At 51.2% G+C, this 25,273-nt stretch overlaps 2 protein-coding genes across 2 annotated transcripts in view; one reads left to right on the plus strand and one right to left on the minus strand.

The window, feature by feature from the left end:
- The window catches only part of LOC124690998 (putative F-box/FBD/LRR-repeat protein At5g56810), a 23,493-nt gene extending 21,200 nt beyond the window's left edge, over positions 1-2,293 (plus strand). Inside the window, exons 2-4 of the mRNA XM_047224298.1 lie at positions 561-1,445; positions 1,560-1,712; positions 1,885-2,293. Coding sequence (XP_047080254.1) covers positions 561-1,445; positions 1,560-1,712; positions 1,885-2,247 — 1,401 coding nt within the window. The 3' untranslated portion in view covers positions 2,248-2,293. The remainder of the gene's footprint in view (positions 1-560; positions 1,446-1,559; positions 1,713-1,884) is intronic.
- Positions 2,294-2,820: 527 nt separating this feature from the next.
- LOC124693495 lies at positions 2,821-5,562 on the minus strand. Its single transcript, XM_047226967.1, has 5 exons — positions 4,916-5,562; positions 4,526-4,815; positions 4,359-4,450; positions 3,223-3,438; positions 2,821-3,135 (listed from the first exon to the last, which is right to left on the minus strand). Exons 2-4 carry the CDS (start codon positions 4,810-4,812, stop codon positions 3,224-3,226), a joined length of 594 nt encoding a protein of 197 aa, XP_047082923.1. The 5' UTR covers positions 4,813-4,815; positions 4,916-5,562; the 3' UTR covers positions 2,821-3,135; position 3,223.
- Positions 5,563-25,273: the final 19,711 nt, after the last annotated feature.

A 25,273-nucleotide genomic window follows, 5' to 3' on the forward strand; every position in this document is an offset into this window, starting at 1 on the left:
TCTCTAGACCTTTTTTCCTGGATCTTCAGGAAAAAAAATACTCCCTCCGTTTCTAGGTATAAGCGTTACCCCACATGTTTGGACATTTTTTTCAAGATTTGATTATCTTTTCTTATCCTATGCCAAGTCCTCTATGTTCTCAGGTCAATTTTCTAGGGGCAATCCGTCCCAAACTTGGTACTAACTCCGTCTAAAAATAGGTGTCTCACTTTTGTCTACATACACCATATCTAGATGCATTTTAATTAGAGATGCATCTGTATCTAGATAAAGTTGAGACACCTATTTTTAGATGGAGAGAGTATAATTTTTCATTCACATGCGTCCTTTAATTTCCGTGCAAAAAAAATATGCCTTATAGTTAAATCTAGGAACGGAGGGAGCAGCAAACATAGTAGAACAGAGTGGTCAAAATTGTTTGTTTTTGTGTGTGGAAGTAGCACATATTTTTACCGGGTGGAAAGTAGCAGATTGCTTCTTTTTTCTGGGAACATGAAAATCAAATATCATCCTGAATACTGTATGAAATCAACTCTAATTTATTTATATGCCAAATACAGGAAGACGATGAAAAGGCCTTGCAACATGATCGGCTTAGCAATTTGCCTGATGACGTGTTGCTCAGTATCATAGAGCGACTTGATGCTGCAGACGCCATGAAAACCAGCATCCTCTCCAGACGGTGGAAGCAGATCCCGACTATGCTCTCCAAAATTCTTATAATGGTTGGTTCTGCAGACAACATGCAAGAGAGGACCTGTGATGTTGCTCGGGCCAATGCAACCATGCTTGGAGCAACCCGTAGCCTTCTGGAAAGCAGGAGTACAAGTCCATACACCATCCACCGCCTGTGCATGCAATTCTTCTTGGGAGATGGATCCATTAAATTTGGCCCGATTGTTTCCAAAACCATAGCAACACATGTGGTTTCCTTTGCTGAGTTCACAATTTTGACAGAGAAGGATTATGAACGCTGCAACCCTGTCGATATGCTTGCTTACGGGTGGCAGCTAAAGTTATTCATTTCTACTTGTCGGAACGCATTCGCTTGTCTTGTACGACTCAAGCTAGAAAATTTGAGACTAGGTGAATCAGATTTCCCTACCATTCTCAAATTGTGCAAACAACTGGGGTTCCTCCGCTTGGACAACTGTGATATGGGGCTTCGGTCCTTGCTAGCAGTCGAACACCCGCTACTCCGTGAGCTTGAGATTATCAGGAGTGAGTTTGAGAGGGTTGATCTGAACTGTCTGCCAGAGCTCACAACACTGACCTTTTCTTATTGGAATTCTCTGCATGATCCTTTGTCTTTCGGCTATGTCCCACTGCTCCACACCGTGAGCATCAGTAATACGGCTCTTTCATGGCACAAGATGCTCAAGTTAAGTGAATTTCTTGGCAAAGCCACTGTAAGCAACCTGCATCTTGGCTTTGAAAGCGAAAAGGTCAGTGAAGGTTACAGTCCTGCTGATGATACACGTGGTTTATCCTGATCTTTATTTTTGAGGTTCTAGTCTTTAATTTGGTTTATGTACTTCGTGTTCTCCCGTCTTCTGCAGATTTGGGCTAAACCTGAAGATTCTACAGAATTGTCCGAAGTGTTCAGCAAACTAAGGCTTGTCAATTTGGCTGCTATTTCTGAAGAATGTGACCTGACTTGGACCTTGTTTGTTCTGCAAGGTGCACCTTCCCTTGAGGAGTTATGCATCAGGGTAAAGTCTTTCTACCTTTTCTCTAAATATTTTTTCTTCTGCATATTAAAGTTAGATTTAGTACTGTCTCAAAGTTCTGGCGCCACATTAAAATGCTTCATATAGTTAGGTAAAATTGTTTCTTCTTTTACATTGTTGAATATGAATGTTTGCCTGATGGGAAGCACTGCAGGTTTGCGATTGTTTGGGGATATGGGATGAGGAAGAGAGGAAGAAGCTTGGATATAGCGAGGAGAGGAAGGATGCAGATGCAAAATGGGAAGCATCTTATTTCAAGCACCGCAAACTTTCTGTGCTCAGGATCTTTGGGTTCCAATCAGAAGACAAGTTTGTGGATTATATCACAACTGTCATGAAAGCAGCAGTCAATCTGAAGGAGATCTACCTGCATGAGAAGCCAGCATGTGAGGAGAAGTGTGAATACCGCCGCCAGCGAGGTGACAGGTTCCCGAAGTCAAGGAAGCAGAAGATCTTGGTTAGGAACAGCTTGGATATGCATATGCGCCCGCTATTAAAGCTTCACTTCCGATTTTAAGAACTTATATGCATTTTTGCTTCTGCTGGATAACCAGGAAACATGCGCTATGTTATGTTGTCACTTATTTGTGATTAGCTATGTTATCTTGTCTTTACATTTTGGCGACAAAGACTGTTGCATCATATTGGTAGTAAAATATTGCTAAGAAACTAAACAGTCATGTGAACGTGTTTGCTCAAGCTGTGGAAACAGAACACCCCACCTAGGGTAACGTGTTTGATACACTTTCAAGCGACATGTAGTTGTGAGGAATACCCTAGCATTATATATGGGCTGAGTCTAGTACATCACCAACTATATAGAAGGGGCCCTAGAGCCGGTTTATACCAAAAGAAAATTGGACTGAAGAAAAACAGACTGCTGTGATTTTGAGTCGTGGCTGTCTCTAATAATTCTACACGTTAGTAGGGGTTACTTCTTTCGCATATGTGAAACTCTTTTTAACATAGCACAACAAAAAGCAAAATAGAAAGAACAATAGTTGCTTATCTCCTTGTATTTTAAACTAAAAATTCTGTTCAATAAAGAGCTAAGGAAACAACCAATGAAGGAACAGACCCGGTGTTGGTGTGCATCACATGGGACAACGAATTATAAGGATCATTTACACAGCCCCCAAAACAGATCATTAAGACACCAGATTAATCTATCACATCATCAATCACATAGCACGCAAGATCATTTGTCACCAAAAAAAATCATCCTCAGAAACAGATAACACCATCATTCCAGGACAAGTATCACAGGTAATTTCCACAGCAGAAAGTTTCAGAAGATAAACTGTGGAACTGAAAGCTCAATATCTGATACATCTGAAAGATCTTTGCAGATCAAAAGTTGAAGTCGACCTATGTTCACCTTCCTTCTTACAGGATCGAGGAGTGCCTGCAGTTCAATCAAGGATGCTATGAGCACAAATGAACAACAAAAACTGGAGAGAATATAACCATACTTAAGGCAGCCTGCGCATACCTTAGTACTCCAGGCGCCCTCCAGCTCCATATGACCCATAGACAAAATGTCCCAGGCCACCATTTGGGGAGCTTGTGCACGATCCTTTGCGGGCCTGGTACGCCTTTTGCAAGTTGGACCTCCCGCCCTTGCACACAACATAGTGCTTGCGCACGTGCTGACGATGACGATACCGAATCCTCGGAGGATACCAAGGGACCCCCTGTGAAACTTCCACTGCACCCAGATAAAACATGTTCAGCATTCAATTCATAAATCTGTAGCCATCAACATAACGTATAGATAGAAGCTAAATTCAGCCAAAAGGACATAAGACACCATACAAGATAACCTATTCCAATGTGTCTGTGACATAGTAATGAAATTAGACATTCATTTGAGCATGACAGAGTCATTGCACAATTTCAGATAAGTTGCAAGTGCAGCAAACATATAGAGGACATAGAGTGCTGCACTTGCCCAATTTCATCATTTCGCATCATCCGTGCCAGACAGTAGAGGACAATTATAATACAGCAGCAAATGAAAGCATGTGAGCAAGAGCTTCGATTTTAAAATGACAAAGGTTAGGGCAGCTTAATGCAAATAAAGCCTGCAGTACTAACAGAACCTTATTTGAAGCAGGTCTTACCAAATATCAAACTAATTTTAGTGGGAATAGCCACTGGTAGAGAAAACCTAAATCCATACAAACATGGGCTACAACCAGAACACATAAGCCAAGTTCTGAATGCAGGCAAACACGACATAGACAGCGCAACGTACAAGATAATCTAGCACTAAAAGACAGGCCAGTTATTTTCACAAAATCAACCGATGGGGTGCAATCATATGATGTGACTACTAACATGGAGAAGAAATTCTACAATTTATGCAACAAGGACAGAATGACTTTTCACAAGTTGCAAACATATGACAATCCATCACTATGACAGGGTCATTCATTTCACAAAAATCAAGAGAGCCAGGGGTGCAATCATATGATGTGAGTAACGACATAGTAGAAATTCGCAATTTATATAAGCACGACAGAATGACGATCCATATAGGAAGGGCGGTTGACAATCCATCAAATATCATCGTGGCAGACAGTACAGGACATGGCACATCGTGCTAGAGAGCAGAGGGCATGCTACCTGGTGGGGGCTCGGGGTACACTTCTGGTGGAGGACGGTTATCACGGCGGGTGCGGCGGTTCCTTCGGGGCGCGACATCGATCCACGGGTTACTGGACCAGAAGAAATCCATGTGTTAACTCCGGAACAGATCAAGAGATCCAACGGAAGGGCAGCAAGAAACTTACAACGCGTCGTTCATCAGAACTTCTGCGCCGGCGAGTGGGTCCAGCGCGCCTGGGTACCTCAGGAAGAAGTCAGGGTTGGCCGCCATGGCGGCAGCGTGGGTGGTGACGCCAGGTGCTGCGAAGTACCAGCCCGGGAACTGAGCGGGGAACCCAAGGTAGAAGTCCCGGTTGGCGAGGAACGCGGCGAAAGGGTCGGTGTAGAAATCCTCGACGAGGTCGACGAGGACGAGCAAGGCGGGCTCGAACTCCACCCCGAAATCGACAGGGTCTTCGTCGAGCAGATCCATCCCCTACAGACACGAATATCAGATAAGAGAATCACGACAGCCTCTCCAGATCCGGCGAGACGGCGAACGAGCGGAGAGGAGACGAAGGATACGGTCGCGGTACCTCTCGCGGCGGCTGGATCTGGCGGCGGCTGGATCTGGCGGCGGGGAGCGGCGGCGGGTGGTGCTTGCGGAGGAAGGGAACGGGGGAAAGGCTTTATCCAGAGAGCCTACGCCCGATCTCTCTCGAACGTTCCAGTGACTGCGCCCTAGACGATCCGTGGGCCGAGCAGCAAACTGGATCTTGTCAAGGGCCGCCGGGCGAGCGGCAGATAGCTCGTGCCGCCGACGGGCGAGCCGGGGGGGATAGCGAGGTGGGCCAAGCCCACACTTGCTGCTGCGGCGGGGTTGAGGATCCCGCCGGGACTCACAGGTTTTCAAGGGACCTGAATTTCAGGGGGTCCCTCCGGAGGGGCCTTTCTGCACATCGAACCAGGACTGGATCTCCCTCTCCCCCGCCCGCTGAATTCCCTCGCCTTGAGTCTGCAACCTCTCGCAAAGGATAGAGATCAGTCGCCGGTCTCCGGCGGCTGGTCTGTACCCTTTGGAAGAGGATCAAACTGTGCAAGAGGGATTGAGATTGACAACTCTCTCATGGCCATACATAGCTTTTGGTGGATGAGCAACCTCTGAAACAGAGCTTTTCACTGGGTGCCATGGGTGGAGAGATCTGGGCTTGTTCAACACTTTGAGACACATAGAGGTGGAGGAGGAGGAGGACTCTTGTGTGTTGGGTGAAGCTAGGCTACATAGCATAGTCCATGGGAGGTGGAGGAGGAGGAGGAGCAGAGGAACTCCCCTGTCTCTGATTGCTGCTGAGGATGAAACTAAGCTGCTGCTGTTGTTGTTCATGGCCATGAACAAGAACAAGTTTCAAGCTGTTGTTGGAGGAGGAAGAAGACTTCTCAACAAAGAGGCTACCGGAGGAGGAAGAAGAAGACTACTCAACAAACCAAAGAGAGGGTAAGGGGGGAGGAGGGCGACCCCATTATATGGACGGACGAGACGAGAGGAGGAGAGACCGAGGGTGCCAAGTTTGCTTGTGAACAAGCGATTTTGTAGCCAGACGAATCGGATCCTGCGATCTACTCTACTCCATCCACCGAAAACGTCTCCGGTCCGGTTGCTACGTTACCAAATCGCTAGCAGTCGTCAAACTTTGCGTCCGGGTGTGCTTAGCTAGCGGCCGGCGATAATTTGGACGCGGTCGATCGCAACAAGAGGGAAACATATCTTTTCAAAATATATACTCTGCGACAGCTCATCCCTGTGGTGCGTGCCAACAAATACAAGCACTACTGCTGTACCGTATCTTGCCTAATTTCAGCACTGAATCAAGGATTTTAATGCCTTCCGAAAACTAATACTAGCGCATATCTTCTGGAGTATACCGATTTAAATGCTTTCCAAATAATACAGGGCGCCTTGAATACTTGCCGAATACTACCTGGCAACGGTTTCCTCCGAAATTACAGTAGGTAATCTGTCCCGTGCACGACACATACTCTTTGATCGACACGCCCCGTTCAAATCAAAATAGACTTTGGTCGGCACGCAACGCAACATATATTTGCTCTGGCATTCAGAGAGGTGGTCAGGATAAGGGTTTTGTCCAAACAAAAAAAAAGGGTTTATTTGTTTCGCAAAAATGGGTTTATTTTGCTATCTCGTAAAATATCGGAACAATTGAGCGGCCTATTGGCGGCAGCGAGCAAAAATCAAAAATTGTACCCTTGGTGACGAGAACACCCGTTATTTTCACCTTTGTGCTTTTGCCCGCCTTTAGAAAAAACCGGATAAAAAAACCTCGACGATTAGGATGGAAACATCGTTTTCTTCCATCAAGCGAAAGCCTCGATGCTTCATGACTTCTACAAGAACCTGCTCGGCACCCCTATTTACAGTGCTGATCACGAGCCACCCTAGTTGAGTCCACTTCTCACAGCCCTACTCAAGCAGCCTCTCTCGTCCGCCCCTTCTCCCTTGAAGAGATTCGGTCTGCCATGTTCTGCATTAACAACAACTCTAGCCCTAGGCCCGACGGTTTTGGTCCCGCTTTCTTCAAGGGGAACTGAGACCTGGTAAAAACAACTCTTTTTTACTCCCTCTCGAGCTTCCATAACCTCTCCTCCGAACTTCGACCCATAAACAAGTTTCACATTGTCCTCCTCCCCAAGAAAGAAGGAGCGAACAAACCGAACAACTTCCGGCCCATCTCCCTCCAAAACTGTTGTCTCAAAGTTCACACCAAATGCCTAACTCTGCGGCTTCGGGACCTCATCCCCTATCTTGTGCACCCCGACCAAATTGGGTTCATCTCTAGGCGTTGTATTGCTGAAACCTCTGTGTACGTTGCGGACATTGTGCAAAGCTGACACACACATGGTGCCCATGTTGCAGTCTTTAAGCTTGATTTCCGCAAAGCCTTTGACTCCATCAGCTAAGATGCTTTGGATCGCATTCTGATGGCCAAGGGGTTCCCGAAGCTTTGGCGTACTTGGATTAAGATGCTTAACCTGACTAGCCAGACGACGGTCCTCCTCAATGGATTTCCGGGTAGATGGATCCGGTGTTGGCGTGGCCTCCGGCAAGGAGACCCCCTCTCCCCCTTCATGTTCAATATCATTGTGGATGTCCTGCAATAGATGACCTTTCATGCTTCTCGCGAGGGCCTCCTTCTCCACCCTCTCGTGGATGACCTCCTCTGCCCCGTCCTTTAGTACGCGGATGACACTCTCATCATTATCCGGTTCCCTGAGCATGTTGCGAACCTCAAGCGGGTCCTTGATGACTTCTCGGCTGCCACTGGGCTCACCATCAACTTCCATGAAAGTACTTTCGTCCCAATTAAGACTGACCAGGAATCTACCCTCTCCATGGCCAACGCTTTTGGCTGTGTCGTCTCCTCCTTCCCCCAAACCTACATGGGTCCCCCCCCTCTCTACCTACAAACTCTGTTTCACTGACATCACCCCGATCATGAACAAAAGTAACATGCGCCTTTCTGGGTGGCGTGGACGGTGCCTCCCTATTAGGGGGGGGGGGCGATCCTTGTAAACTCTCTCCTCACGGTGATGCTTTCCCAGGCCATGGGGTTGTCATCCTCGCGGGCGGCGTCATTGAGGCCAGTGACAAAAGACGGCGGGCCTTCCTCTGGACCGGAGAGGAAACTTGCAATGGCGGCAATTGCAAAGTCGCATGTGAGGATGTTTGTGTCCCGAAGGATTTGGGTGGGCTTGGCATCCTCTCCATCCAGTTCCAAAACTCCTCCCTTCTAACCAAATTCCTCACCAAACTTCACTCTGACACCTCCGTCCCCTCGACTTGCTAATTTCGCCGTAGGTATGACTGGCATGGCTCTAGAGACCTGGGACTCCCACCACCTCGACACTCATGTCTAGAAAGATATCGTTGCTGGCCCTTTCCGCTCTATTTCCAAACTCACCATCAGTGATGGGAGCTCCACGGCCTTCTGGTATGATCTTTGGTTTGGGGACTACCTCCTTCGAGACTTTCCTTTTCTCTCACTCCACCCCGCTGAACGTGAATGTTGCCACGGTCCTGACTTCCGATTTCCGCAGCACCCTCGGACCGCGCCTTTTGCAGGCCGCTGAGGCCGACTTCCATGCCCTTGATAACGAGCTTAGTTCGGTGGCCCTGCGCCACGATACCCCGGATACTCGTACTGTCCGCTCACTAAGAAAAATCTCTCGAACAAAAGTTTCTACACCAACTCTTTCAGGCATCTGCAGATCGACGAGGTGGCATGCAAGGTTTGGAAGAGCGTCGCCCCTCTCAAGTGCAAGATTTTTTCTGGGCTTGCCAGGAAGAAGCACCTACCCACAAATGAGCGGCGGTTCAGACACCACCTCTCCGGCGATGCCTGTCTCTCCTGCTCTCAAGAGAAGATATAGATCACCTTATGTTGTTATGTCCCCAGGCCTGCGAAGTTTGGAGTTACTTATGCCGGGACTTCGACGTTCGGGGGCCCTCCAACCTCGTCGACCCGTGGACCTCACGATCCCGAAGTTATGAAGAACACTGCCATTGCCTGGAGAATCTGGAAGAGAAGGTCATTGAGGTCCAAAGGATGGACGTCGAGGCCAAAAAAGCAAACACCGAGGCCGGGAGGATGGACGCCGAGGCCAAGACCCGTGCAGATGACACAAGGATCATGCTAGCCGACTTGAGCATCGTGGACGAGGACAACAGGCCCTGGTTCATGAAGAAGCGCGCCGAAATCCGCGCGTGAGACGCCTGATCTGCAGCGCCAATGTCTAACACCATGGCCTCCTTTTGGCCTTGATATGTTGTTCTGGTTATGTTGTGCCCCTTTTGGACTCAATTTTGAGTCGTACGATGTGTAAAATGTGATGAACTTATTTGACAACTTAATTTGAGCCAATTTGAGGCTATAATTTTGTGCAAATTTGAACCAATTTGAGGCTATTGCTTGTTTTCTGAACTTTCTAAATCCTAAAATTGCCCGCGCGCCGGAACTACGTCGGCCCGCCGGAGCCATCCGACGCAAACGAATATATAACCATTTTAACATATGCGGACCGACGCATACCGACATTTTAGTCGTCTAAAATGCGTGCGTCTTTGAGCAAGCGGGCTCATCCATTCTCTAGTGCGGTTGATGGTACTCCACATACATATATTGACTTTTTTGCTTCGTTTGCACGCTACTGCTTTTCTATGCTTTTATTTCCTTTTGTCTCTTTTTTCTAGAGCATATATTCTTTAATTCAGTATTAATTAATAAATCAAATAAAAATCTAGCAAGTGGGATATGGAAGACTAGACTAACACATGCTAGAAAATTCTTACGGTTTTAGTTTAAGTGATCCTGTGTTTTGCATTCCTGCTCCAGAACCTTAAAAAACACTCCGAAATGTACTACTTCTACTTTAGTTGAGTAGTATACTAGAGTTGCTGTTTGCACTTGGGCTCGAGGAGAGTGACTTTGCGACGGTGTGTAGCAGGGAGTAGGGCATCACTCCATGTGAGTAGTGCTTTGGACACATGGGGCATGCGCGGTCTCTTTGAGCTGTCTCCTCGAGCTAGTGGCCACGAGCATGGCGAGATGCCATCTGCAGGAAGGTAGAGTAAAGAAGTAGAGTCTACAGCGACAGCAGCGCCGAAAGGTTCCTAACATTTATCGATCGACACGATAGATTTCTGTCTCGAAGCCGCGTGAGCTTAACATTGGTGCATGCGTGGCTCGGCCATTGCAACGCACACATGCATGCGTGCCCCTCCTTTTGTGCAGAGCCATCACTGGCCAGACATATGGACACAGGCAGCTGGGACTGGGAGCTAGGCAGCTAGCCGTTGCGCAGTCATGAGCAGGAGAGCTCAGGGCATCTCCAGCTCGGGACCCAAACTAGACGCGTTGGTCTATCTGAATGGAGCTGTACACACGGACATGTAGATCTGGCTGACGGCCCGTTTGGTTCGCTAGCACTCATCTAATGCGCGGACGCACAGCAAAAGTCAAAGACATACAAAAAATTTAAACTTAAAACATAGTTCATTAAATATATGTTCTATTTTAGGCAAATTTATACATATGCCATATTTTAGACAAATTTAATCTACAAAAGAAAGCCCTCTATATGGGCTTTAAACTAAAAAATATATAAAACCATAGCCTAGGATTTGAGAGGATGAGGTAGCTGCCGGTGCGCCGCCTAGTCCTTGTGGACCTCATCGCCGTGGGCGTCGATGATGTCCCCAGGCGGCGATGCGCTGTTGTGGCTCGAGCGCCGAGGGCTCCGGCCAAGGCGACCACTGGGCCTCTTCCCAGGCCGGAGTGGGGGTCCAGAGCCGCCCTCTGCTCCGCCGCAACAGCCCGCAGCTCCGACTCCTACCTGAGGCGGAGGTGACGCTCCTGCTCCGCCTCGCGCCTGGCCTCCTGCCGCCTGGACGCCTCGTGTCGGAGCCATGCCTCCTCCTGCCGGTGCCTGGCCTCCTCCTCTCGGCACGCCTGGCCGAGCAACGCCCAGGCCTCGGCGTCCTCGACTGCCTGCCGGGCCTCCTCCTCCATCGCGGAGGTGCGGATCACCGCCGCGAGCTGCGACAACTTGGCCTCCTCCTCCTCTGCGATGGACAGCGCCAGAGTGGCGCGCATGTCCGGGTCATCGTCCTCCTCCGGCTTTGACACCAGCGGCGTGAGTTGCGCCAATGCCGCGGCGACGCGGCCTTCATCCTCGATGTGCAGCCCGCCGCGGTTGCGGGCTGCCCTCAGCGCTGGCGCCACCCGCGGGCTGCTGCCGGCCTCGTCATCGTTGGCGCCGGGAGTGAAGGCTCTCTTCGGGGCCATGGCGGCGGAGTGGGGCGCATGCGTGGGGAGTTGTAGATTGTAGTGGGGAAGTGGACTGGACAAGGACAGATCCCTCACAGTCCACATTTAAGAGGACGCGCGGCCGCCCACCGCTGGGCCCATGGAGGCAAGCATGCGGACGCAGCCATGCCATCTGCGGCCACGCAAACATGGCCCAAATTTGGACCGGGTTTGGGTCGTCTCGGACGCCGCGACCATCCGCATTTGGGATGCGTGGCCGCGTTGGGCCGCGTTTTTGTCTGCCGCAACCCATCCGTACACGCAGAAGCGGGATGGGTCGCCGCGCTCAGGCCATCTCCAACGGGGCGGCCCATCCCGCGCCCACCGCGCCGTCCTTCCTCCAGCGTTACTTCGCGGCCGCCCTTCTCCTGTCTGTCCTCGCTGCGAGGGCGTGGGCGCGCTCGGCCTCCGTCGGCGTGTTGGTGTGGTTGCCGCTCATCTCGCTCTCGCGTGTGGCGACGCGTTCCACACCTTCACGAGCCTCGGGAGAATTGGGCCTCCATGTTCCCATGCTGGTGAGGCAGACGTTGGTGCCGGCCTTGTTTCGCCTCGAGGCGGAGCTCCTCCTCACCTGCCTCGTGGGCGCGCCGCTCGGGCGAGGGCATCTGGAGGAGGCAACAGGCATCCACCTGGGTGATGAGCTTGTTCTTCCGCCCGATAAGGTCGCCTGAACGGCAGCGACCGGCCGGACAGAGGCCTCGTGCTTCGTGCTCGCGCGTGTCATCTCACCGAGGCGCTCCTCGATGGCAGCGTTAAGCTTCGCCATCTCACGGTGGTGGACGGCGTTCGCCTCCTCCTCAGCGGTGTGGTGGAACGCGAGCAGCGCCGCGTTCCTCCTGGGGTCGGGCGCTGGTGCCTCCTCCGCGGCCTAGCACTAGCCGTTGTTGGCCTCGTACAAGCCACCCCCGTCCGCCTCCATCTTTTATGTGTCCTCTGCCTCCTTCACCACCACCTCCGCAGTCATGAACTGGGATCTCTCTCTCATACCTGCATGAGAAAAGGTCGTGGGTGCAAAATTTGTTTCGTGAACATTATTGAATTTCCCACGCATTTTCAATGTCAAGCCCCTCTTAATAGTACGGTTTCTCACACAAAGAAAACTATAAAATCTTTTGAGCGCTGACTTTAAGCGTTTCCTCTTTTCTCCTTTTTGAGGGATCGACCACCGTCTTGTCTAAATTGCCATACAACACTTAGCACACGGTAAAAAAAAACTTGTAGTTTTGTTATCAAACACACAAAACCGACTTAGGATAAAAAAATGCACTTGCAACAGCATTGAGTAGAGGTGGCCATATCTAGGCAAGGCAACAAAAGACCATCGTGGATCAACGAGCATACAAGCACATGATATTGGTGTCCCATTATATGGGACCTCTTTTTTCCTATGACTCCATTAACAAACAATATTTCAAAGCATCTCCAGCCGCGTCCCCAAACCATCCCCCAAAACGGCACCTGATCAAGCGTTTGCGTGACGAGTATTGTTCGTGCCGTGTTTGGGGGACGTCGATCCCCAGTCGCGTCCCCCAAACACCGTTCCTAATGAGGAATTCAAATAGTTTGCATTCAAAAGAGATCGTTCCCACCGAAGTCGTCGCGATTAGAGTAGCGGCGATCAAAGTACTGGGCGCGCGATCATATTACATGCCGACGAAAGAATTAGAAGAAGGGGTTGAGGTAGGGCGACGCCGACGGCGCATCCTAAGTCGACGTAGGCCCGTCGATCACGATGAACTCGTCGTGATCTGCCCGGTGTGCATGCTCCGTCGCCGACGTCGAGGCAGAGGCCAACGTAGGTGTAGTAGCAGATGCTATCGCAGACGCGTATGCCGGCTCTTGCTCCGGGGTTGGGGCAGCGATACACCCAGCCAGCGCGTGCTGGTGCACGCGCACCGTCAACGCCTCCTTCTCCAGCTGCCCCGCCCTCCGTCCTTTCCGCTCCGCCGTCGACATCTTCCGGCGCAGACAGTATTGATGCCACTGATCATCGGTCCAGCCTTTCGGCTTCTTCTTTGGAGCCGGCGCCTTCCGCGGCTTCGCGAAGGGCGCCTTCGCCCCTTTCGTCTCATTGCCCGGCGGCTTCTTGGCCGCTTTCTTGGCCATTTTTTTGGGGGCAGTCGGTGGCGCCATGGGTGGGAGAGGGTGGTGGCAGGAGGAACAGCGCAGCGACGGCGGGAGGGAGAAATGAATCGGCGGGGCGGGATAGGTCATATGTGTTGGGATGATAGAAATACGCGGCGGGAGAGGCGCGATTAGGCGGGAGCGGTGGACGAATTTTTTCCTCACCACTGACGCGTCGGTCCCGCCACGCCACGCCTCGCCTCGCTTTTCGGTGTGTCCGGCGTCTCCGGAGCGTCTCATGTGTAGCGGGGACGGGCTCATGCCTCCGGACACCGTTATCGAACCACGTCGGACAAAAAAACAGGTTTGGGAGACGCGGCTGAAAATGTCTTTTTGTCCGGCGCCAGAGATCGCTTTGGGGGACGCGACTGGAGATGTGGAGATGCTATCAGCCCCATGAATTATAAGGTCTCAAACGGTTTTGTATAGCCGAGTCAATCAGAATCACGGGCAAAAAAAAACTAATCCGACAATGAAAAGTAAACCAAACCGATCAGAATATAAACCAAAGATGGAAATAGTAAACACACCTTTTTCTAAAATAGAAATCAAACGGGAGTGGCGTTTTGGCACCCGGGAGCATATGCTCCCGGTTTTTAAACTTCATTTTAAATGCACTTTTAAAATGTTGAAAAATTTGAACACAAAATTTAGTAGATACGTCTCGAAATTCTACACGTTCACAAAGTGGTTCCACAGAAAACCGACATTTCGAGTGTCATCTGTAAAAAAGACAAATTTTTCTGTAAAAAATGGTTGTGTATGAGACGTTTTGTTTATCTTTTTCGCACAAGTCCCAAAAAATGTCGGTTTTTCGCAAGACTTGGTCTGCGCACGTAAAATGTTGATACGTAAGCAAGAAATTTTTTGTTCGAATTTTTAAAACATTTCAAAATATTTCTCCGGTGGCAGGAGCATATGCTCCCATGTTCCGAATTGAATTTCCGAAATCAAACCTATTAAAAGTTTAAAACTCTACTCTTCTAGTGTGCCATCTTGTCATGTGTGACTGGTGGGCCCGATCATGTGGCGCACAAAAAGATAGCCTATGCACACCACGGTTGAAACCTCATGTTGGCTTGAACCTGTTCTTGTGGAAATGATCACCCAAAGTAAAAAAAAAAAAAGGTGTGGTAGGTGCGCATTATAATGTGCAACTAGCTTATATTTTGAGACATGGGAGTAATAAAAAGACATGCATGTATGGATAAACCTCCATTTGCGAAAATAAGTATAATAAAAAAAGACAAGGTATGAGAGACCCGTGGGTTCAGCGGCGATTTGCACAAAAATAACCCAAAAGTGAAAGAAAAGCACAGACTGACCCTCCGGCGAAACTATTTCACCCATCTAACCCTTTTGTGTGGCACCCATCTAACCCTCTCAGGGGCGCCACACATGCCCATGTGGCGCCCGTCCGGCCGGCGCCACACACCCATCCGACGTGGCCCGTCGACGCTGAGCTGGGTGAGCCGATCCGACGTGGCAGCCCGTGTGGCGCCGCTCACGCCGGCGCCACACATTGAAAGTGTGGCGCCGCTCGGAAGGGCGCCACACATCCACTTAAGTTTGGCCGCGCGCGCCCGGCCCAGCCCGACCCTCTTCTTCTTTCTTTCTCCCTCTCGTTCGTCCTCTCTCCTCACGGGCGCCCGGCTCTCTCTCTCCCCCTCTCCCCCAACCAAATCCACCACCAAATCATCGGATCCGTCCGTGGAGATCGTTCCCAACTCGTTCCTTGAGGTAATCTCCTCCGTTCCCCTTCTTTTCATCCATTGATTTTGTGCCATTGGTTGAATCTAAATGTCAAACCCTAGATGTGGATTTGGTTGATTTGAGGGTGGAGATGGATTTGGTTGGATGTTAGGGTTGTTGAAGTAGGAGAAATGGTAGTGTGCTAGTTTGTATGGATAGACTATGTTGATTATGGTAACTAATGAACACATGTGTGTATGTGTTGTTCCCATTATGCTAGGGGGATGGAAAGAATTGTTCATGTTCATCATGTGGACAAGGATGCTTATTTGAAGGGAAACATAGAGCCGGACCCGGAAGAGGTTGACTTGGTGTTTGACCTTAGCCCTAGCTTTGCGGAGGTGGTAGCACAAGTGAGGGTTGAGTTGAATTGGAATGAGCCAAATGATGGTGTTGAGCTAGAGGGAAGGCATAATGTGGGGTTTGGAATGCACACCCGTTGGAAGACAATGCGGATCAACTCCGAGCAACGTTGGTCCGTTTACAAGGAGACGGTGGCCGGGTCACAAGATAAGGCTTTGGAGTTGTTTGCAACCAAGACGGTTGATGCTCGTATCGAGCTTGACCTTAACCGGCCATCCTCCCCCGTTCGAGAGAGGAGTCCACCACCCATGAGCCAAGAAGAAGCCACCCAATCTCCTATTGTCCAATCTCCCATTGCCCAACAACCTCCGTTGGATAATGAGTATGACGAGCATGACGATGGTGATGATGGTTTCGAGATGAATGGCAACAATATCGGTGATTTGGATAAATATTGGACGCAAGAGGAGATGGACCACTCCATTCCTTATTCCCGATGCTATGCGTCGGACTCGGATGATGATGGACCCGAAGAGGAGGTTGATGAGGATGGGTTGACGGCTAAGGAAGCCGAAAGAGCCGAGATCTTCAAGAAGGTAACCGGACGGGATATCCGGGTACCATTGTTCCGTGATGTTAGTCTTGCGGATGGAGCCGTGGTTGATGGTGGCAAAAGTTTTCTTCTTGGAGCTAGGCCAATATCGAAGAGAGATGTGGATGCTACGACGGCTATGATCTCTAAAGGGCTCACGTTTGATACCTTCTTGGAATTGAAGATATGGTTGAAGGAGTTCTCCATTAAGCATCATCGCCCTTACATTGTTGTTCACTCCGACTTGAAGAAGCGGTACACGCTAAAATGTGTGGATAAAAGGTGCCCATGGGTTGTCCGTGCAAGACCTTTCAAAAAAGGGCCCTCTTGGCACATAACAAGTTGTGTAGCCACTCACATGTGCCGGGGGCCGAAGCTTGATGGCAAGGATGCGCAGCCGGACCACCGTCAACTCACATCCGAGTTCATTGCATACAAGCTCTCGGCGGAGATATCATCACTTCCTATCATGAGCATTAAGTCCGTGCAAGATACGGTCAAATCCCGGTTTGCCTACGACGTCAAGTACGGGAAGGCATGGAAGGCCAAACAAGCTGCATTTAAGATGTTGTACGGTGATTGGGAGGAAGCGTACAACCGAGTCCCTAGGTTGTTGTTAGCGATGGCCGCAACTAACCCGGGCATGGTGCATGTGGTGGAGCCTTCCGCAACCAAAATGACATTGCATGATGGTAAAAGAGTGAGGGTATTTCACCGTGCATTTTGGTCATTCGAGCAATGCACGAGGGCATTTGAACATTGTAGGCCCGTCATAGCCGTGGATGGTACCTTCTTGACCGGGCAGTACAAGGGCACACTATTGGTGGCAATAGCAAATGATGCGAGCAACCGTTTAGTACCACTGGCTTTTGCATTGGTAGAGATTGAGAACAATGATAACTGGGAATGGTTTTTCCGCATATTGAGGACGAGGGTCATACCACCCTCAAAGGAAGTGTGTGTCATCTCCGATCGTCATCAAGGAATTCTCAATGCGGTGGAGCTTGCAATCCCCGGGCATGCTCCCTTGCATCACCGATGGTGCATGAGGCATTTTTGTGCAAACTTCTACCGGGCATGCAAGAGCAAAGAGTTGTCCGACCTTCTTCAAGATTGTTGCCTCGCTTATTCGGAGCGCCGCTTCGCAAACCTATACAACGGCTTGCTGAAGCACAAAGACCTCAACGCGGGTGGTCAAGAGTTTCTTCATAGACACCTCATATTTAACTCAAAGTGGGCGAGAGCTTATGATGAGGATGGAAGGAGATATGGCCAAATGACAAGCAACATGGCCGAGTGCTTCAACAATGTGTTGAAGGGTGTCCGTGCATTGCCCGTGACGGCAATCATTCAATACACATTCGAGAAGTTGAATGTCTATTTCCAGAACTACACCAATGAAACGGAGAAGGAAATTGCTAATAATTGCGAGTTCCCAACGAAGGTTCAAGAGTTCATGGATTTTCAGGCGAGGAAGGCCGACTCCCAAACGGCTACATGTTATGACAATGTTGACTGGGTTTACCAAGTGAATGAGCCGGGAGGCACCACACAAGGTGGTGTCCAACACGGAGGCCGGGCTTTCCGTGTGTCCCTAAAGACATGTGAATGCACATGTAAGAGGCCCTATTTGCTTCATTTGGCTTGCTCCCACTTGCTAACAGCGGCACGCACTAGACGTGTCGACTACAATAACCCGCTCACCGTTCGGGAGTCCGAGTTCTCAATTGAAGCCACAAAGAGGACATGGGCTCCAAGGTTTTCTCCATACTTGGACCAATCACAATGGCCGGAGTACCATGGAGTGCAAGTTTGGCCAGATCCGGAATGGAAGGTTGTGAAACGTGGAAGAAGAAAGACAAAGAGGTATCACGGAGATATGGATAGATGGGGTCATTCGGGAAACAAGTTATTCCAAGAGGCTCGCGAGCCAACTAATTGTGGATCATGCAATAGTAAGGGCCACAATAAAAGGAAGTGCACATCTGGCAAAAAATCAAAGGGCAATGATGCTAGCACAAGTCAAGCATCAAGTAGCCAACAAGCTTCAAATCAACCTCGAAGCCAACAAGCCCCAAGCCAACAAACCCCAAGCCAACAAGGTCCAAGCCAACCGTCTCCACGTCAACCTCCTCCAAGCCAACAAGCTCCAAGCACACAAGCCCCACGGCAACAAGCTCCACGGCAAGAAGCTCCAAGCACACAAGCCCCACGGCAACAAGCTCCAACGCAACAAGCTCCAACTCAACAAGCTCCAAGGCAACAAGCCCCACGGCAACAAGCTCGTACGCAACAAGCTCCAAGGCAACAAGCCGCAAGGCATCCAACACAATGGCGACAAGGTCCAAGGATTCAAGTTGGGCTTAGTAGAAGTCGGCATGGTGGCCGTCGGGGTACTAGCATGATAGGATACCTAGCGGGGCCTTATCCGTATGTGTCTCCAAGTTAATAATTGCATTGTACTTTCTATTTTCCTATTCCATGACTAACTTTGATTTTTCAATTTGGTTTTCAGGTATGGCAACTCAACCCACCAAGGGGAAGGGGGCATGGGAGGGCAATGACAAGGAGGAGTCCGTTTGGGAGGAGGCGGTAAGGACGGTGCGGAAGAGGGAGAAGGAAGCACTAGAGAGGAAGAGGCGGGAGGAGATAGCTAAGAAGAAGGAGGAAGATGATCGTATGCAAGGGGGTATGAGGAATACCTATTGCGCAACAAGAGGAGGAACGACAAGTTGAAGGCCGAACGGGACCGCGAGGCACGGGCAAAATTCCTGAGGAGCTGCCAACTTGAGCAAATAGCGAGGGAGAGGGCAAATAGGATGCACCTAGAGGAGGTGGCTAAGGAGGCGGAGCGCATCAAGGAGGAAAGAGCTCAAGCGGAAGCTTCAAAGACGGAGGAGCGTCACCATTTCTTCGACTCCGTGGTTCGGTTGGCTCGGGACATAAGGGAGAAGGAAGAATTGGCTGAAGAATCTAAGAAGAAGAAGGCGAGGGGGGAGGGAGCCTTTGCCACGCAGTGATGTCCCTTTGGCTATGTTCTTGTTGTCGAACCTTTTATGTTGTCGAACCATGATGTTGTCGAACCTTGATCTTCTCGAACCTTCATGTCGTTGAACCTTATTGTAATTGGAACCTTGATGTCGTCGAACCTTATTTGTCGTTTGAACCATTATGCTGTGTCGTACATATGTGCAATGCTGTACTCAAACCTGTTTGAATATGCTAGGATTTGTCATGGTTCTAACACAAGTCAATGTGTGGCGCCCTCCGCACTGGCGCCACACTGCACTGTGTGGCGCCCGTGTCATAGGCGCCACACATGCCAACATATATCAACTTTTGGGTCGAAAACATCCAGGGGCTCCGGACGATTAGTCCTTAGCCGTTTTGGCGAGGCTCTTTGTGTGGCGCCCGCGGCATCGGCGCCACACGGGCAAGTGTGGCGCCCGTGGCATCGGCGCCACACAAAGAGCCTCGCCAAAACGGCTAAGTCCCAGACGATTTGTCTTACAGTATGTTTTGGGCAAACTTAAGTGGATGTGTGGCGCCCTTCCGAGCGGCGCCACACTTTCAATGTGTGGCGCCGGCGTGAGCGGCGCCACACGGGCTGCCACGTCGGATCGGCTCACCCAGCTCGGCGTCGACGGGCCACGTCGGATGGGTGTGTGGCGCCGGCCGGACGGGCGCCACATGGGCATGTGTGGCGCCCATGAGAGGGGCGCCACACAAAAGGGTTAGATGGGTGAAATAGTTTCGCCGGAGGGTCAGTCTGTGTTTTTCTTTCACTTTTGGGTTATTTTTGTGCAAATCGCCGGGTTCAGCCGTTCAGGTGACCTAAGGGCATCTCCAACCGCGCGACCCAAACGGACGCGCTGGGCCGTCCGTTTTGGGCCGTTTGGGTCGTCGGCCGGACACGCGGACAGCGGCCCGCGTCCGCGTGTCCGTTTGGGTCGCGCGGTGCGCTCAACGCGCGGACGCATCGCAAAATCGGAGAAGCACGAAAACAAAATAAAAATGGCAAATTTAAACGAAATTTCATTAAACATATGCCCTATTTTGGGCAAATTTGTACATAGCCCTATTTTGGGCAAATAACTAACAAAAGAAGCCCCTATATGAGCTTTTAATTTAAACTTAAAAACCCTCTATTAGGGTTTGGTCGGCGGCGCGGTGGCCGCCGGTGCGCCGCCTAGCCCCTGTGGGCGTCGTCATCGTCGTCGACGATGTCCCCGGGCGGGGAGGCGCTGTTGTGGCTCGACCGCGCCGGGGACTCCGGCCACGGAGACCACAGGGCCTCCTCCCAGGCCGAGTGAGGGTCCGGAGCCACCCGAAGCTGCGGCGGCGCACGGAGGAGCGCCTCCTCCCTAAGGCGCTGCCTCTCCTGGCGGCGCCGCTCCATTGCGCGGCGCCTGGCCTGCTGCCGCCGCTGCTCCTCGCGGCGCTCCTCGTTGGCGCGCGCCTGGCCCGGTGACCGCGTGCTCTGCAAGCTGGTTCACGATGGGGAGATAGCTCTGCGAGTAGGCTTGTGTGACTCCGTGATCGCGCGCTCTGCGAGGTGGTTCACGATAGGGAGATAGCTCTGCGAGTAGGCTGCAACTACGGATAGGATTGGGGAGATGCTCCTCGTCCATGATGTACAGAACTACTGCTCGCCGTGATGTCGCGTCGTGCTGCGCATCACTGGATCTGTGGATGTTGGCAGCTAACCGTTGTGCAGCCATGAGAGCATTTCCAGCCGCGTCCCCCAAACCGCGCCGGATTGAGCGTTTGGGAGACGTGTTTTGTTCGTGCCGCGTTTGGGGGACATCGCTCCCCAGCCGCGTCCCCCAAACGCCGCCCCCAAACATTTAAAATAGTTTTTCTTGCCATTTTTATTTCAATTTCCACAAACTAATACATAATTGGGAACGTGGTTTACACGAAGACATAGTTTGGAACATGGTTTCCACAAACTAATACATAGTTTGAACCATGGTGGACACAAATATAAAATATTGCAAAAAACTAAATCTAACTAGGCCGTGCATCGGCGGTTTCCTGTGTTCGCTGCTAAGAAACAACACTCCAGGGCACACCCGGTCACCTAAGCTCGGAAAATCCAGCGGGAGGATGGTGCCCTTGTTGGTTCTACCGATGAGGCGAACGAGGCAGAAACCTCCGTGCACGTATTCGCTGCGAAGAAACAACACTCAGTCGTCCTCCGAGTCGGTGCTGTCGTCGTGGGAGTCCCTGTCGACGTGGTAGTCCCGGCGGCAGCGACTCTCGTCGAAGACCTTGATGCTCATGTCCCTGTTGCCGAAGTAGGAGAACACGAGGATGAAGCCGGCTTGGAGGCGGTGGTGGCGCGCGAACTTCTCCCAGCCGATGTTGAGGTACATCTTGCCGCGCGCGTCGTAGATCGCGTCGACGATCCACCGGCGGTAGCCGCACGAATGCTCCCGCGGATGCATCGTGCGCGGGCGTACGCCGCCGACGTACTCGGCGAAGGAGTCCGGCAGCCTGCGGATGCCGCGCGGGTCGCCCTTGAGGACGTGGACGAACTCGAACAGGACGTCCGGCTCCACGTCCATCTCCGACGATGAAGACGACGGCGCGGGAGGCGGCGGCGACCGTTCGGCTATGCCGCGGCCACGACCACGACCACGACCACGGCCGCGGCCGCGAGGTCGGCCTCCACCTCTACCAGACATGGCGGCGAGTCTTGTTGAGAGATGGTGGCGGCTAGGGTTTGGGAGAGAGGCGCTAGGGTTTGTGTGTGAGAGGGACGATGAGAGGCGCCCCTTTTATAGGCCGGAGGGAGGCGGAGGAGCGGTGGCGCTCATTAACGCCGGCACGCAGAGCTAGGCGCGACGGGACGCGTCGCTGCGCCCTCTGCGGGAACTGCACCGTCGCTGCGCGCCAATAACTTCCGTCGCGAGGTAGGCGACGGTTAGGTTTAAATTAATTGTGCCGCTGATGGGTCGGCCCCGCCACTCCCCGCCTCGCTTTTCGTTGTGTCCGTCGTCCCCGGTGCGTCCCCTGTGGGACGGGGACGGGCTCGGGGCGCCGGACACCGTATCGGGGCGCGCCGGACAAAAAAGGGCTTTGGGGGACGCGGCTGGAACGCTTTTTTTGTCCGGCGCGCCCCAAATCGCTTTGGGGGACGCTTTGGGGGACGCGACTGGAGATGCTCTGAGCACCCTCTGGATGGTGTTTTTTGTTTGGAAAAATTTGCTAAAGGAATACCGTTATTTTCTGTCATTTGACAAAACACACTGCTTGATTGTGTCTTTGTGTCTTTGCCAGGTATCATTACAATTTCGTGGCACATTTGTTTGAACACACCACCTAGTCGAAAACGAAAAGTTTTGCACTTTTATCTGGGATGACTAGTTTTGAAGACAAAATGCATAACCTTCCGTTTTCGGCCAGGTGATGTGTTCTGGCAAATGTGCCACGGAAATATAATGGTACTTGGCAAAGATACAATCGAGTAGTGTGTTTTGGAAAATGCCATAAAATAACGATGTCTTGTAGCAAATTTTTTCTTTTTGTTTTGTTTTTGCAACTCTTTCAACTAAGAGCATCTCCAGCCGCGTCTCCCAAAGCATCCCCCAAAGAAATTTGGAGTGCGCCGGACAAAAAAACACTTCCAGCCGCGTGCACCAAAGCCTCTTTTTGTCCGGCGCAGCTGGACACGGCGCCCCGAGCCCGTCCCCGCCCCACAGGGGCCGCTCCGGGCACGCTGGACACAACGAAAAGTGAGGCGGGCTCCCACCTGTCGGCGACTATTTCCATAAACCGTTGGTTCGTGCCTTTTTTTCTCTTCGCGCCTTCCCTCCCGCGCCTCCCACCCCTCCGCCGCCTCTGGATTTGCCGGCCGTTTCGACGACTGATCTTTTCTGAGAGTCGGCACCGTCGTCGCGACTGGCACTCTCGTCGGACGTTTCGCCAACGCGTCCCAGAATGCGGCGTCAAATCCGCCCCACCTCCGCGCACACAAGGTGTTCGACGACTTGCCAGGTAGGCACGATTGGCCGCTGTTCGTTGCCTCGTCTGCCGCGGTACAATTGTAACCATTAATTTTGCTTCAGACATGGATAGAGACGACGAGATGCTTGTCCGATTGCTGGAGGACGAGCAAGCCTTCGACGACGACCTCTGGGAGCAGTTGATTATCATCGCGTCCCTCCAGGACATGCTTGACGCCGAGGCGGAGAAGAGGAAGAGGTCGCTCCGCGAAGGATCAAGGCCGGGGAGAAAGAAGTCGAAGCCCCGGCAAAGGATGGAGGGGCATACCATGCTGTACAACGACTACTTCGCAGATGACACAACATAGGCCGACAATTTTTGGCGCCGATATAGGATGAGTAAGGGTTTGTTCATGAATATCCTCCATGGCGTTCGAGAGTTCGACCCCTACTTCAAGCTCAAGCACGACGTTGTAGGCGTTGCCGGGTTCTCGTCGATTCAGAAGTGCACCACCGCCATGAGGATGCTTGCATACGGAGCACCTTCCGATACACAGGACGCCTACCTTCACATGAGTGAGTCTACTGCCATTGAGTGCATGTAAAAGTTTTGCCGAGCTATGGTGGGAAACTTTAGTAAATACTACTTGAGTGGGCCAACTGAGGAAGAGACTGCAAGGATCATGGTACAAAATGCTGTCAGAGGATTCCCTGAAATGCTTGGAAGCATCGATTGCATGTAGTGGTCATGGAAGAACTTTCCGTTTGTTTGGCAAGGTATATTCAAAGGGCGTCATGGATATTTTGCAGTGTGGTGCTTGAAGCTGTGGCAGATTATGACCTGTGGATTTGGTATTCTTTCTTTGGCATGGCGGGATCACACAATGACATCAACGTGTTGCAACAGTCTCCGGTGTTCAGCAGACTAGTGGAAGGGCATGCTCTGCCATGCAACTATGAGATCAATGTCCACCAATATACCAAAGGCTATTATCTAGCCGGTGGTATATATCCAAAATGGGCCACTTTTGTCAAAACAATCTCGCCTCCATCAGGTCAGAAGAATTCCCACTTTGCTGCGCGGCAGGAGGCTTGCAGGAAGGATATCGAGCGGACATTTGGTGTGCTTCAAGCTCAATTTGCAATTGTCCGGTACCCTGCTCTAAGCTGGTCTCACGACCAAATGTGGGAGGTGATGCAGGCTTGTGTGATCATGCACAACATGATCATCGAGGTGACCGCAAGAATTAATCATGCCACGACACATGTTGGTCCCTATGAGTGTCAGGGCCCTCTTGTGGAGGTTGATCATGAGTTGCCTGCTGATTTTGCCGATATCCTCGCCATGCACACAGAGATCCGTGACCGCAATGTTCACGATCAACTTCATGCTGATCTCATTGAGCATATGTGTAGGATCAAAGGATTATTAGCAAATGTCGCGGCACCTTGATCTAGCCCTATTTATTAAATTTTATTAGTTGTTTTATTGTTTGTTGTATTTTAGTTTGAAAACAATCTCAAACATATTTATTTGTATGCTATATTTAATAAATGGTTGTGTTTTCAAAAACCCTTTAAAAAAAGTTTGGGGCGGCGTTTAGGGGACGCGGCTGGGAAGCGACGTCCCCCAAACGTGGCATGAACAAAACACGTCCCCCAAACGCTCAATCCGGCGCCGTTTGGGGGACGGTTTGGGGGACGCGTGTGGAGATGCTCTAAACCCCCCATGTGATCCTTTTTCGTAATTATTTCGGAAGATAACTTCTCCACCTGACACAAAGTTGGAGCCAACCATGTATAGGTCGGGCTGAGTCGGGTTGTACAGCAATTGACAACAACCGCTCTCTCCTTAGCCCCACCCTCTCCGCCCCCACCCCTCTTCTGCCCATTGACCTGAGGAGGCCGGGACGAACCTGACCCTTCTCCAGCGGTGCCTCCGATCGGAGATGGGGAGGGCGACGCGTCGGTGTTGTAGATAGGTCTAGGTCTAGGTGTTTCGGCGGATGCCATGGTCTTGGAGTCGAGCTCTAGATCTTTTGGGCAAGATCTGGTGCGGATGGTGGTGGTGGCGGCGCGGCAAGGAGCTCCGGCGATCGGAGACGGCAGCGTCTGATCAAGGTCTACTCTATTTCTTTGGTCTCCATTTTTGCCCTATTCGTCCTCCTCCTACCGGCCGGCCGTGGTGGTGAGGGGTGGGGAGGACGAATCTTGGGTGGTGGTGAGCCAGAGAGGAGTGATGCGCGTAGATGTACACGTTCGTTGGGAACCCCAAGAGGAAGGTATGATGCGCACAGCAACAAGTTTTCCCTCAGTAAGAAACCAAGGTTATCGAACCAGTAGGAGCCAAGA

Source organism: Lolium rigidum, chromosome 2 (genome assembly GCF_022539505.1).
Source record: "Lolium rigidum isolate FL_2022 chromosome 2, APGP_CSIRO_Lrig_0.1, whole genome shotgun sequence".
Classification (NCBI taxonomy): domain Eukaryota; kingdom Viridiplantae; phylum Streptophyta; class Magnoliopsida; order Poales; family Poaceae; genus Lolium; species Lolium rigidum.